This window comes from Photinus pyralis, unplaced genomic scaffold, assembly GCF_008802855.1.
Source record: "Photinus pyralis isolate 1611_PpyrPB1 unplaced genomic scaffold, Ppyr1.3 Ppyr1.4_LG1, whole genome shotgun sequence".
NCBI lineage: Eukaryota > Metazoa > Arthropoda > Insecta > Coleoptera > Lampyridae > Photinus > Photinus pyralis.
In genome coordinates, this window is record NW_022170249.1 from 18982075 (window position 1) to 18995891 (window position 13817).

The window sequence follows — 13817 nt, forward strand, 5'->3', positions numbered from 1 at the left end:
AATTTTAAGATTAAACGAACTTACCTTAAGTGAAGTTCAATCTAAATTTTATGAAGCATCTCGTCCGAATAGATCATATAGTGTAGTGTAGTTGTTTCAGTGTTCGCGCCACGAAATTTAAAGCCAATGTAAAAACTTACGCTCCCTCTACTTTCCCCTCTTGTCGCGCTTGCAACGGGCTTCATTTTTTACAGCCATTCTGCTTCTTTGTTGCAACTCCAAAAAATAGGGCTGGGAAGGGAGGGCTATGATCTATTCGGACGAGATGCTTCATAAAATTTAGATTGAACTTCACTTAAGGTAAGTTCGTTTAATCTTAAAATTTTATTTCGCATCTCGTCCTCTAGATCATATAGTGTAGATGTTTAAAGCAGTTGCAACCAAACGAGCAGAAACCAAGAAAGGATTTTATTCCTTACAATGACAACGATCTAAAGTTATACAACTAAATCTAAGGTTACAATAATCCTAAAATGGCATTTGCCACCGACTGTTCTTCTAACACTGGTCGATTATAAAACTGAGCAAATACCCGTGATGAAGCAGACCAACCTGCTGTATTTCTAATAACGTCTAGACTGACGCCCTTTCTTGCAGCCATGGAGGTAGCAGCGTGTCTAGTACTATGTGCAGTAAAAATCTTGGTGTCGATACCACATTCAGCCAGAGTACTCTTAATCCAACGACTGATTGACTGAGTCGATGCGGTCTTGTGCGGTTTTCTAAATGTAATGAACAAGTTTGAAATCATCGGCGTTCTTAAGGTTTCTGTTCTCCCCAAGTAGTGTTGTAAAGTACTTGCCACACATAAAGCCGGCTTTTCATGAAAGAAAGGAATTTCCAGTATTGGTTGGAAGCTTTTAGGTCCTGAGGTTTTTATTCTATCTGGAATCCTTATCTGAATTTTGTCCTCGTTCAAAATAATATTTTTAACTCTGATCAGAGACAACGTCTGCACTCGATGTGCGGTTATTAGTATTAGTAACGTAACAAGCTTACGTGTTAGTTGTTCCAAACTTAAGTCCTGGTTAGGGTAGTATGTTGATAAATGGCTTAAAACTATGGTAGGATCCCAAGTATGTTTGTATTTGGGAGAGGATGGTCTTAACTTAAAGACCCCTCTAAAAAACCGTTTAATTCTAGCGTCAGACCCTACTTCTGGTGAAAGTATTAACGAGAGGGCTGACCGAACGGTATTAAGATTACTGTAACTAAATCCTCTATTAAACAAATCGCTTAAAAAACTTAAAATGTTGTTAAAGTTGAGAATAAAGGGATCGAATTTGTTTCCTACACAGAAATCCCACCATAATTTTAAGCCATGGTTATATTGACTTATTGAGGATTTGGTCAGCGAGGCGAGGGATACTTCCACGGCCATCTCTGGAATTCCCTTGTTTTCTAAGGCTAGCCTGATAACAGTCCTGCTACCAGGGTAAGGGTTACGTGCAGCGGATGTGGCGTCCTATCAGCAGATAACAACAAGTTAGGATTAGGTTTGAAATAAATAGGTGGTTTAATTAATAATGCATTAAATAATGGCCACCAAGGTTGTGTAGGCCAAAAGGGAACAACCAAAACCCCTTCCGCGTTATCGGACTTAATTTTCTGAAGTACTCTGAGAATTAACGCGAAAGGAGGGAAAGCATAAAAATTTTTATCAACCCAATTTACAGTGAAGGCATCCACTGCTTCTGCTCCTGGGTCCCTAAGCCAGGAAAAATATCGTTCACACTTATTATTGGTTCTAGAAGCGAAAAAATCTATGTCTGGATGTCTTAAATCGGTACAGATTTTCCGGAAGGCAAGATCACATAACTCGTATTCAGATTCAGAAACCTTACGCCTCGATTCGCGATCTGCTTCAACATTATCGGAAGATTGAATATACGAAGCAAAAATCCATAATTCGCGTTTCTCACACCACTGCCAAATATCTCGAGTCAACATATTTAAATGTGGATACTGGACACCCCCCATTCTGTTTATATAAGATATAGCAGTGGTATTGTCTATTCTGAGTAAAATATTGGTTTGTTTAAAATTAGCTGCAAAGCACCTCAAACCAAAAAAGGCTGCCTGCAACTCCAAAAAATTGATATGATTTTTGCTTTCCATTCGTGTCCAGAATCCATGAGACCTTTTACCTGAACAAGCTACTCCCCAGCCCGAAAGAGATGCATCACTAAAAATCTCCATTGTGTAATTTATGGGTCTAATACATCTGCTTTCCTGAATGTGAGACTTCCACCAAAGAAAATCGTGCCGCAGTGTGGAGGGAATTGTCATAGTACTGTTGTACTCCCCCCCTGACTTTTTAAGAGCTAAGAATTTTTGCCTTTCAAAATTCTTAGTGTACAGCATCGCATAACGAACCGCAGGCGTTGCTGCAATAATCCTACCAATGAATTTTGCGAAGGTTCTAATTTTGCAACTAAGTTTAGTCTCTAAAGTGTGGATATCTTGCAGAATACGTTTTTGCTTCTCAACTGGAAGACTAACTGTCATCGAGCGAGAATTAAAAACAAGGCCTAGGTACTGTATACTCTGATTGGGTGTAAATCGGCTCTTTTTCTCGTTTATAATGAACCCTAGTTCTTCCAGTAGAGATCTTGTGGTGGCAACATTGGATAAACAATCGCGAAACGAGTCTCCAAGAAGTAAGAAATCATCTAGATAAACATTAGACCCAAAATTTTGTAGTCTAAGTTTGGCAAAAACTGGTTTCAATATTTTTGTAAACACTAAAGGAGCAGTGCAAAGCCCAAAAGGAAGACAATTAAATTGAAAAAGCTCTTCCTCAAAGTAAAATCTTAAAAACTTCCTATCCTTAACTCTAATTGGGACTAAGTGATATGCATCCTTTAAGTCCAGAGATGCGAAAAAACAATTCTCCGTAACTAACTTAGTAACTGATCTATAGTCTTCTAATTTAAAATGTTGAGTTTCTATGTACTGGTTAAGCTCTTTTAAGTTAAGGATTAGCCTGTGTGAACCATCAGGCTTGGGCACTAAAAAAATGTTCGACACAAATTGGCCCCTTGAAGGGCGACATTTTGAAATTACTCCATTACATAACAAACTAGTTAAATGAATTTTAACTACTGATAATTCAGTTTTCGACCATCGCATCTGCTTTGGCCGATAAGTTTGTATCGGTTGTTTACTAAAAGGTATAGTATAGCCCTCAATCCAAGAAAGAATAACCGGATCTCGGGTTATTCCACGCCAAGCATTTACAAAAAAACTTAATCTTCCGGCTGACCTGTTTACCTTCACTAACGACGATTCTGGTGTTGGGACTGATTTTGATAATATTTTCTGGGTAACTGTTGGTAGCGGTCTCTCAGTTGTGGTATGTAGTTTTTCGGTCTGCCCCGACTGGATGTGTTCAGCGTCCGAGGCAGACCCCTCGCATTTCCCTGCCTTTTAGGGAAGTTTTTAATTATAGGTTTTGGCTTCGTAGGTTTGAATTCAGTTGATGAACGTTCAAGGGTCTTCGCAGCCTTCATACGCTCTGTAAGATCATTTCCGAAAAGCCATTCACCTATAGGAGCTGCAGCAATAGTCTCCCGGCATTGCTTATTTAGGCCTGATGCCACTAAAAATCTTCTAGCCTCGGATTCTTGGTGATGAGCATCGGAGAGAAGGCGACTCGCATCGCTCAGGTACTCAATAAGGGTCAGCCCTAGATCGCTCCCCTCCTGAGTTAACAAAATCGTCAAACTCCTGCCGATTGCTGCGAGAGCTGCTGCAAGTCGTCCCTGAGTTTCGGCTAATCGTTTGTCCCTTTGCTTGTGTTGTTCTGTCATGGCGGTTTCGATTTCGGGGTTTAATTTAGGTACCCCAATGACCTTGCAGTTTTCTGCTGGGGGATATTTGGATATTAAATCGTTGGCCACTTGTGGATCCAACCCCGATTTCAAGATATTCTCCCAGCGAGAGACTAACTCGACATGCAGTTCATTGTGTAAGGTAACTGCCGGTTCTGTGGATTGGCCCAACAAAGTTAGGAATTCTGACGGAATCGAAAAGGGAGGCACGTTTTCTTTTTCCCCGTCTGCGCTTGCTTCTAAATCCAGAAAACAAAACCCAAATTACAAGGAGAAGCAGACAATTACCAAATTTGTAGCTAATAAAATAATAAACTAAAGCCCAAAGGCCTTCTTTCAACCTCTTCCAACTCCTTGAAAAAAGGAAGGTACCACTGTACCTTTAAAAGACAAAAAAACGTCTATCAAATCTACCTTTTAAATCTCGTTAAAAGTGTAGAGGCAGGTATGTCAAAGACTCGTTTGAACACCTGCTAAATTAGTGGTAAAACCAAATTTGTTAAAGAAGCTAAAGCCTTACGGCCTTCAAAAGGATTTCTTTCAACTAGTTGAAAGATTCTGTCAAGCTACCTTCTTTTAAAACTCGTTAAAAGTGTAGCGGCAGGTATGTCAAAGACTCGTTTGAATACCTGTTACGTTACTGGGAAGGCCAAAATTTCTAAGGAAAACTACTTTCCAACTTGGAAGAAGTACAACAAAAACTCGTTTGCGTACTTTGATAAGGCAGGGAACATAAAACAAGGCTTACCACTTTCGTAAAAGAGAGATGTTAAATCTCGATTATCAAAACTTGTTTCCGAAGGACCGGCACGCGGTGTTGATGCTGATTGCTCTGAATCAGCACTGGTATCTACCTCCGTATCGCTGTCACGACCTTGCTTCGACCGCAATTCGCATAAAATATTATACGCGATATCCTGTAATCGATCATCTTTCCTCCTTCTTTTATTTCGCTTACGAATTAGCTTTTTAGCTTTCCGTTTATGACCCATCTAATAAGGTAAAAAACGTTGAGTGGTAAAAACAAAACAACGCGTGGCGTACACTCTCGCACGAAAACAACTAATGAAGCCCGTTGCAAGCGCGACAAGAGGGGAAAGTAGAGGGAGCGTAAGTTTTTACATTGGCTTTAAATTTCGTGGCGCGAACACTGAAACAACTACACTACACTATATGATCTAGAGGACGAGATGCGAAATAAAATTTATCTCATTAAACGTTAGTTTAAATTTTTTAATCCCTAGAGTTGGTTTATCATTTTCTTCACAATAGTTTTTATAGAAATCATGTAACTGCTTTATAGTTGTGAAATGTTGTTCCAAATACAACTTGTTTGTGTCTTTTCTTACATAGTGTGAAGGTTGCTTCGGTAAGTGATTAAAGAACGTTTTCAAACATGCTACAGCTTCTGTAAAAGCATTTACTCGATAATTTCTTTGTCTTCTCTTTTGGTTTAGTTTACATTTAGCTTAGTTTAGTAAAGCGCCCTAGACCAATAGTATTCAGGGACATCTTTCGACAGACTTGTACTAACTTTTCTCCGTTGTTTAGCCTATAAATGATGGTATTTCCACGCCTGCTTTGCTCTTTGTCGGTTGTTATCCTGGTAGGTGTTTGAAGAGTCACCTGCCCTGAAACAAATACTTTTCTTTGATCCCAGGTCATGTTTTTCCAAAACTGGGTAAAGATTTTGTTTCTAGTGTCTTCGCTAAATGAATCGCAGAACCTCTTTTTAGATTTCAAACACATCTTTAATGTACAACGTGCCCCTATAATTCTACGTGAACGAAAAACGTTATGCTTAAAGGTTTTGTTTTTATCACGAGAAAACTCTATGTAGTCTTCTCCTTTCATCCTCAGTTCTTGGTTTTTTGTTCTTTTCCACTGATTTTTGTCCGCTATCTTTTTCCTTTTTCGTCCTTCGTTAATGTCTCCCCATTCCGCTTGTTCAATGCTTTCTGAGCCATTTGGTGGTATATTTTCGTCATTATTTGGCACTTCAGCAACATTGGGTTCAATAAACGAATTGTTACTACTTGTTTCTTCTTCATCATTTGGATTATAATCTTCATCACCTCTATTTTCTTTGCTTCTGGTTGCGCCAAACATTTCATTTACAGCAGTTTCACTTATAAGTCCTTGGTCATAGTTATTAAATACATAGTCATCTTCAGTTGATTTGCCTTGGTCAGGGTAGTCATTTTGGTCACCAAAGAAATTATCGACGTCACTTTCTTGTATAACTTTTTCATTTATTTCACATTCACTTGCTAGTATGATCGGCATATTTTCTATATCAAAATGTATGCCCTCATTTAGAGCATCTTGGTTTGGTTCTTCTTCTGCTTCAGGTAATTGATCACTACAGCCCTCAAAAATATAGGATGTACGAACACTAGTGGTAAAGGACGAATCAGTTACTACTTGTACAACATTAGAGTCCGATATTGTTACACCTTGAAGTGCCGCTTTCATTATTTTCTCTGCTCGGGACGTCATTTTTTCTGTACAAAAAATAGGTATTTTAAAAACAAACTACTAACATTTTCCACATTTTGTCGGATATTTTTGCGCATTTTGCTATTAAGTAAATAGCTTATGTTTTTTCGAGTCTCTTAGTTGAGTATTGAAAAGCAACCTTTTTTTATTTTCCAAATTTGCTCAAGATAGAAGACAATATGAAAGGGATAATGACAACAAACTTGAAATGCAATAAGAAAGCAGAACCTGCTAAATGAAAGTAAACGAATCAAAAGCCACGCATGCAATAACGGCTAACTGTAAGATTTTATAAAATAATTTTTTTCCATGCTAGTGGTTATTTGTCTTAAGAATACTTACCTCAATAGAAAAACACAAATCGCGTTTAATTTTAAATAAGAACAATAATTAATAAACTACACTTGTAAACACCATAAAACGAAATAACGTTGTCACAACACGCGTGGCGAGCTAACCTCTAATAGAATACAATTGGCAAGTGAGAGATAGCAGGTATTGTCTTCGCAAAATCAGATGCACTGGTTATGGTAGGTATTGCTTTAGGTAAATAAACCGCATTCTACAAAAAATATAAACTAATATTGTGATATTGATTTCAACGTATGAAATATATATATATATATATATATTCCGAATGCTACCATGCGCTAGAGCAAGTATCAAGCAACTTTACCATAGTACTATACATACCGCCGGGGATATGTAAACAACTGTTCAAGTAAGCCCCATCTAGTTGTGCGTCATTTTTTGAGTTCCGCAGCGTGGGGACCTGTAACCTAACACTATTATTTATTTAATTCTGGAACCGTGGATATCTCCGGCGACAAGAAAGTGAAGAAGACTGTAACCCTAAGATTATGCAATGAACTCGAATAAAAAACATTACAACGAAGACTATTTTCTGGAATTTGAGGGATATTTATTTATTCAATGTTAATATTAATAGTATTATTTGTGATTAGTATTGAAACATGGAAGATAGTAGGTACCCAGGTTGGCCTGGACAATCATTACAATAACTAATAATACGCCGCACTTTTTGTCTGCTTCGCGGTTTGTCATATTTTCACGTAGTGTATTGTAACAACCCCTGCATGGTTTTCTCTTTTTTTTAACTGGTCCTTCCAGTTTAACTAAAGTATGTAATCTCTTCTTGACTGACACGGTTACAGACTCTTTAAAACTAACAAGATGTTTACGGAATGCAAAGATGATGCAACTTGCGCAATTCTGTCATGCAGTATGATGCAATAACCGTGGAAGTAGCTGCAAAACTGCATATATCTCCGGGGACACGTGCCGCACAGAATTAATTTGTATTAGTCCTGTTACTTTCATTGTTTTGTTGCCTCGAATACATTTTGTTTTGTTTATATATATATTGTTGTGTTATTTTGTTTTAGTTGTAACTTGAAAGAAATTATAGAGCGTCTGGATGTGACAATTTTGTTTAGTTCAATTAATTAACCGGGGGGGTTATTAATAATTTGAGACACAGGATTGCGTAAATTTCATGTTATAGTTTTGGTTCAATTTCTTAGAAGTGTTCTGTTTTTATTTTATTCCTAGAATTTTTTTCGATGTAAATTTCTTTTTAAATTTTTATTTGCCGTTAACGAGGTATAGCGCGAAGTAGAGATAAGGTTGTCTTCGCAGAATTGCCGGGCGTACGTGCCGTTTAGCAAGAAGTTGAAAAATCGACGCTTCGCGTGATTGGCGGGCGGGATGTTGAAGAAAGGAGAAGGGCTTTTGGCTTAAATAGAAAATTTTTGAAGAGAGCGGGGCTTTTTGGTCGTTACAAAGCCAACCGGCGCTTCTTCGGTTACGTTATTTTTGAATTTTGTGGAAGTTTCTTGCGTAGTGGATCCAGGTTTAATTAGAATTTTTGTTTGCCGTTTAAGAAGAATTTTTGAAAAGTTTAAGAAGTTTGTCGCCGTCCTGTTTTTTTTTATTTTGCGGAAACACGGAAGTTTTGAAAATAATTGTGGGTACCCGAAGAGAGAAGACGTCGGTGTTTGAGTGTTTGGTTTGTGTGAAAATTTTTTTGTTGTGATCGTGTACGGATACCTCTTTGTATCAGAGTACGTTACTCGGACAAATTTAAAAGTAAGTAGTAGTTAGTGGTTTGTTTTGTCATGTTTTTTTTGTAATGTTTGAGTAATTTGTTTTTTTTTGTGTGTCATTTATCTGTTTAAAATTGTAACAATTTGTAAAACAGAAATTTACGCAATTTTTTGTCTGAAATTAAACCAGTCATTGCAATCCAGGTTTTGTTTATTAGAGTCAAAGAGAGGTAATTGTCGGCGTCTCTTACTTTGTTTCAAGTTTATTAAATCTGGGGGTAAAGTTTCATATTGGAATTTAAGGATTTGGTTAAGCCACCTATTCATGTCATTGTTGGAATGCTGTAGGGTGGCAGAATCCAGCTGGACCTTGAGATGCGTGTAAAAATTTGGTTTTTTTTAATTACAACTGAGCTAGTTAGAGGTAAATCGTGGGATTCCCAGAAGTGAAAGTTAGGTCTCACAACAATATATATATATATATATATATATATATATATATATAATATATATATAGTTTGTCCCAAATCGCATGGTTGCATGGGTAACTTTGTTATTATTAAAGATAGAGAATTGGTTAAATGGGCAATGTTTTGCAGTTTTAGATGCTTATTTAAAATTTCCTTATGGAAATTCAAAATGTCGCATAGGTTCGACGTAAGTTCAAAAAAACTAAAATTGGTCATTTCCTTGAATGTCTTATATCATCGAAAGTATAAGAGATATAAAACAAAGTTTTATATAAAAGTGACTGTCTTTGATACGCTTAATTTAGAATTGATGTAAAAAAAATTCAAGATGGCTACTTATGAGGAACATTTACCTACCAATTTTTTTTCAGGGTTTCGGAACGACAATTCGCTGCTATATTCATCAACAAACAATAATGTAGCGTTGTTGGTCCATGCAAATTGGCTATCAGTCACAGTTTCTTGAAGTGTAACTTCTTCTCCTGCTCCGGGTTCTTCCTCTGTAGTGGCGCTACAGGATTTTTTACCATCTACAACATGTGCTATATTGTGTAAATACTATTGTATACTCACGCTTCAGCACCAATTGATTATCTACCAAGACATAATCGTTTAATACTAATACGTCTTTTAATTGCAATGCCATTTCACATTACACATAAACTGAGTATATAAACAAAACAAACGCAATTATGTGAGGTTAAGTTTCACAGCGCTTCGTATGTAAGCGAAAAATTTTTACGCTGATTGAAATACACAACTGTTGACGGTCAGCGCCTTAGTCAGCGTGTCGTTTAGGGAACTATATTGGCAACTGTTGTCAACAGTTGTGTTCCCTAAACGCGCCCATTGATTTATATTTCTTTGCGTTCCATGATTCTTCCTGTACTTGATGCCGCTTCTTCCTGTTTTTGACCTTTTTCTCCTCCACTATTTTTTCTTGCACTTCTATGGAAATAGGATGGATCGGTATCCAGTACGTCACTATCGTTAGGTTCGTAATCGCCTTCTTCAGTTGAATCTAAGCCGGTGCTTATCCTGTATGTCCATCTACTTCTGCGACCCCGTTATTTTCTCTATTTACTGTATCATTTTGTAGCAATTTGTTAAATGCCTTGTTCTAGAAAAAATGTAAGGAAATAATCTTAAAAAATTTCTAAAAAAAATTATGGTAAATAAAGAAATGAATAATAAGGTATTTCTTTTATTTTGAAAACTGTTGAATCAAGGTCAGGGTTTAGGAGAATATTATCAAAAGGTAAAAGGTGCGATTCAAAGCTATTTTCAAACAATACCGCTTGTCCATTTTGATTGTCATCGATAGTGTTTTTCTTTGTGCTTATATACGCAACATCATCGCAAGGACTATGATCTCTAGGTGGGATATTACACGGAATCATAAACTCAATTGACACATTTTCTAGTTCAACGAAAGGGGTTTTCTCAATAGCACTGTATGGTACAACTTTCAAAGGACGAATGTCACCATGTTGTACAGCTAATGGCGACACCGATTTCAAGTTGTTTGAGTTCAAATCTAAATAAATAGGTAATATTATAGATATTAGTACAATTCTGTTTATATTACCAGGTTGTGCATCCGCTTCAGAAGTGTTAGCTGGTGAATTATTCTCCTTTTCGAGTAATACTGGTTTGTTAACCATATTTAATATTTTCAGAGCACGAGACATTGTACTGCAAATAAGATATTTTAGCTATGATAATTCTTAAGCGATGAAATTATTGAAGTCCAATAATTAAAGACATTGTCGATTAGAAAACACACTTTTTAGTATTTTATTGCTATAAGAAAAACATGTTCCGTTCTGGCGTTAACGGGTGCAATATAATACAAAGAAGAAAACCTCGTAAATCCTAAACTGAAAAAATCGAAATTCTAAGTGTGTTGCAAAATGTTAACAGCAAGTAAAATGCAGAAACTGATAAAATATCTAGTTTACTCATTAGGCCGACGATATGTAATTCCAATCTTCGTCTTTATCTGTATCAGTCTTATCACGAATAACTACTTCTTTACATTTTTTAAATTCCAAAAACTTACAAACGTATCTTCCAGTTTCCATAATCCACACCATCAAATATGGGTATAACAACGTTGTCGTATTTCAGGAGTGGCATCGTAAAAAAAAAGTTTCCCTTTAGAACGTAACAACGGGACGTAAACGAACGAAGATCAAAAAAGGCGGAAGAAAGGCGAAAAATCATGTAGAAGTCAATTTTGGCACAGATGTAGGGGAAGGTATCCTGAACAACATACTAAAAGTACTGAGGGGTGGGGTGTGAGCTAAGGGACCGGGGGGGGGGGGGTGTTAAAGATCCCTTTTTAATATTCCGTGAATAACTTGAGAACTGTTGCTCGTAACTACCGCCCTGACTAAGGTCTACCCCGCTATTTCGGCAAAGTTGTATGGCTCGCGTTTGAAGTAAGGGACTACCCATCTGCATACCATGAAGCATAGGATCATTGTTTTTAAACGGTATTGCTAGGACTAGGGCGCGCGCTAAACACTTGTTTTCATTGATTGGAGTTGGTACAACGATAATACCATGTCTTTTGGCTTTACAAAAATCCTCAAATTTCAACTCGGTTTTTACGCCCATAGCCAACAGGTACCGTCACTCGATCCACGTTTAAAACTAACACGTCATTCGAGAAAAAAATTGCATTGCTCTGCATTACTTTTTCAAGTAATGACATTATTACGCCCACCGACAACTGGTCCACTCTTCTAAATGAAAAACCAATCGGTTTGTCAGGATAATTCGGATTTCTTAGTGTAATTCCAACGCGATCTGCTGGAACGGAATCCTTTACGATGTATGAGTGTAACTCTTCGAATGAACTCTGTAAAAAATCGCAATTTTGTCACAAAAAATTCTAACATTAAAAAATTCATGTGTCTTTACCTGTAGCCAAGTTAAAGGGTTATCTTTACATGTTTCGTTGTTGAAAGTAAATTTCAACGATTTACATGTCGTGTTAAATTTTTTAATAAATTTCGTGTCAGACTCCTCTATTATATTAATATGATTGAAGTTCATGCGGTTAGAGGAAGGAGAAGGAGCAGTCATTCCTGAACCACCTTGCACGAAGTCGTCTTGCTATAAGTAAAATAAAAAAATTAAGTATTTCATTGTAGAGAACGAGATATCTTTTTTTCTTCTTTAAATTATGTCACACACCTTGGGTAGATCGCTTGCAGCATCCTGAACCGAAGCAGCAGCAACGCTAGAGGTACTTGGTCCATCAGAGCTATACACTTCGGCAGACCTTTCCTCTTCATAAGATGGTCTAAACCATATGATAATTACATTCCAATTCAATTTAGGTACAACTTTTGTCACTTACATTCCTCCACCAACAGATCGGACAGCTTCCACAAAGGTGTCATACAGATCCGATGAATCAATATTGTCACCTTCGAACACTACCTTGTAATTCACGAGATTATAGGCCTGTATAATTCCATCGGTACTTGCTAGCACAGGATTCAGATACACCGAACAGAATTCTTAAGAATCTAAACGACGCGACAGTGCTAACCTTATCTTCATCATTGTTTCCTACACTTGGTTGCAACTCTGTAACTGATGCTACCAAGCAGTTAAAAGAGAGTGTGATTGGGAAGTCCCGTACAAATTCCTAGTTTATAATCTGTATTTGTTTTTAATAATACTACATGTATGCAAATCCTCGTAAGTATTTATTCACTTGCACTGCCTTATCTTCATAGGTTTTTACTTCCTGTAGTACATGAGGTAACGGGCGATCAAAAATGAGTTGCTGTCGTTTGGAAGTTCAAGTTAAATACGATTTCCCATATAAACAAAAATTCCAAAGGTGACTCGACAGCAACTCATTTTTGATCGCATGGTAGTTGTGACAAAGCATTCATATGATAGAACTCATTATCTCTAGATATAGCAGCATCACAATTCTACTTAGTTTAATAATTGTTAAACTTACCTGAGGTTTGAGACGATGGCCCCGGTTCCACCTTTCGTATATCCGGGGTTATGGTTTCTACATGTAGCATTTGATCAATTTCTTGTTTATCAGTAGCCTCGTTGGTAACATCCATAATTTCTGCAAACACATATAATTGTTATAACTGCAATATAATGCTTGTAGTTGTGCAATTTAACGTTAAATTAAAACAGAATTCAAGTAGGTGCTCACCGTACTCATGATCGTCAATGACATATTCATTAATTAATTCCTCGTCTACTTCCTCTTCTAATTCCGGAGAGTAGTTTTCCTTCTCTTCGCCAACGTTAACCAACTTGTTGGCATATTCTGTCCTTGCTCGTTTTCCCATTTCCAACAATTGCCCTGAAGTTAAATTCACGGCAGATGGTTGAAACCTCTTGTAAAAGCGTGTCCTTCTCCGAATCCATACCCTCTAATCCAGATCTAAATTAAAATTTAAACATACATTTTTATTTTATTACCAGACCAATGATGCTTACCTAACATTATCGATTTGATCCTTTTTGAGCCATTGCTCGATAAGTAGCAATAAATGTTGCTTCAGGGTACGTAAAGTGAAGGCCTTGCCAGTCACAATTTCCACATTTCGGCGTAACAAATCCCAACCCTCGTCACCAGGAGCAAGGAATGGATTTTCCCTGACGAACTCCCTCAATAGCACCAAATCATCGTTATAGGTAAATCTGAGTCGACATTTTTTTGGACGGCAGCTGCTCACCAATTCACTCGACATTTTTAAGACAAAGTACAAAGAAATAAATAAAATCAGTTCTACGTAACTAAAATAACACAACGTTTTTGAGGTTAGGAGTGATCTCAGCTGATTATAAGGAATATAACGTACCCTTAAATCTTTACCGTATTCTGTCGTAATTAAGGGAACGCAGTATTTTATTAAGGTTCCCTTAATTAAAATTTTCTTGTGCGCAAGCCCAGA

At 37.1% G+C, this 13817-nt stretch overlaps 2 protein-coding genes across 3 annotated transcripts; both read right to left on the bottom strand.

The window, feature by feature from the left end:
- Nucleotides 1-27: 27 nt before the first annotated feature.
- LOC116159894 lies at nt 28-4982 on the bottom strand. Of its 2 annotated transcripts, XM_031472985.1 has the most exons (3): nt 4582-4982; nt 3274-4072; nt 29-1465 (listed from the first exon to the last, which is right to left on the bottom strand). In XM_031472985.1, exons 1-2 carry the CDS (start codon nt 4823-4825, stop codon nt 3279-3281), a joined length of 1038 nt encoding a protein of 345 aa, XP_031328845.1. In that variant the 5' UTR covers nt 4826-4982; the 3' UTR covers nt 29-1465; nt 3274-3278. The 2 variants fall into 2 exon arrangements, with proteins under 2 accessions (XP_031328844.1, XP_031328845.1); XM_031472984.1 differs by having other exon boundaries at nt 28-4072.
- A 6281-nt stretch (nt 4983-11263) lies between these two features.
- LOC116178994 lies at nt 11264-13613 on the bottom strand. Its single transcript, XM_031498721.1, has 8 exons — nt 13360-13613; nt 13290-13303; nt 13070-13222; nt 12857-12976; nt 12239-12368; nt 12073-12181; nt 11797-11991; nt 11264-11734 (listed from the first exon to the last, which is right to left on the bottom strand). The coding sequence occupies exons 1-8, from the start codon at nt 13611-13613 to the stop codon at nt 11462-11464; spliced, it is 1248 nt and encodes a 415-aa protein (XP_031354581.1). The 3' UTR covers nt 11264-11461.
- Between the last annotated feature and the right edge of the window lie 204 nt (nt 13614-13817).

Excerpts from the sequence above, each read along its gene's own strand:
- LOC116159894 (XM_031472984.1), bottom strand. The coding sequence starts at position 3,132 with ATGCGATGGTCGAAAACTGAATTATCAGTAGTTAAAATTCATTTAACT.
- LOC116178994 (XM_031498721.1), bottom strand. The coding sequence starts at position 13,613 with ATGTCGAGTGAATTGGTGAGCAGCTGCCGTCCAAAAAAATGTCGACTC. Across the intron at positions 12,182-12,238 it reads CGATCTGTTGGTGGAGGAAT|ACCATCTTATGAAGAGGAAA; the intron begins GTAAGTGACAAA and ends CATATGGTTTAG. Across the intron at positions 11,992-12,072 it reads CTGCAAGCGATCTACCCAAG|CAAGACGACTTCGTGCAAGG; the intron begins GTGTGTGACATA and ends TTTTACTTATAG.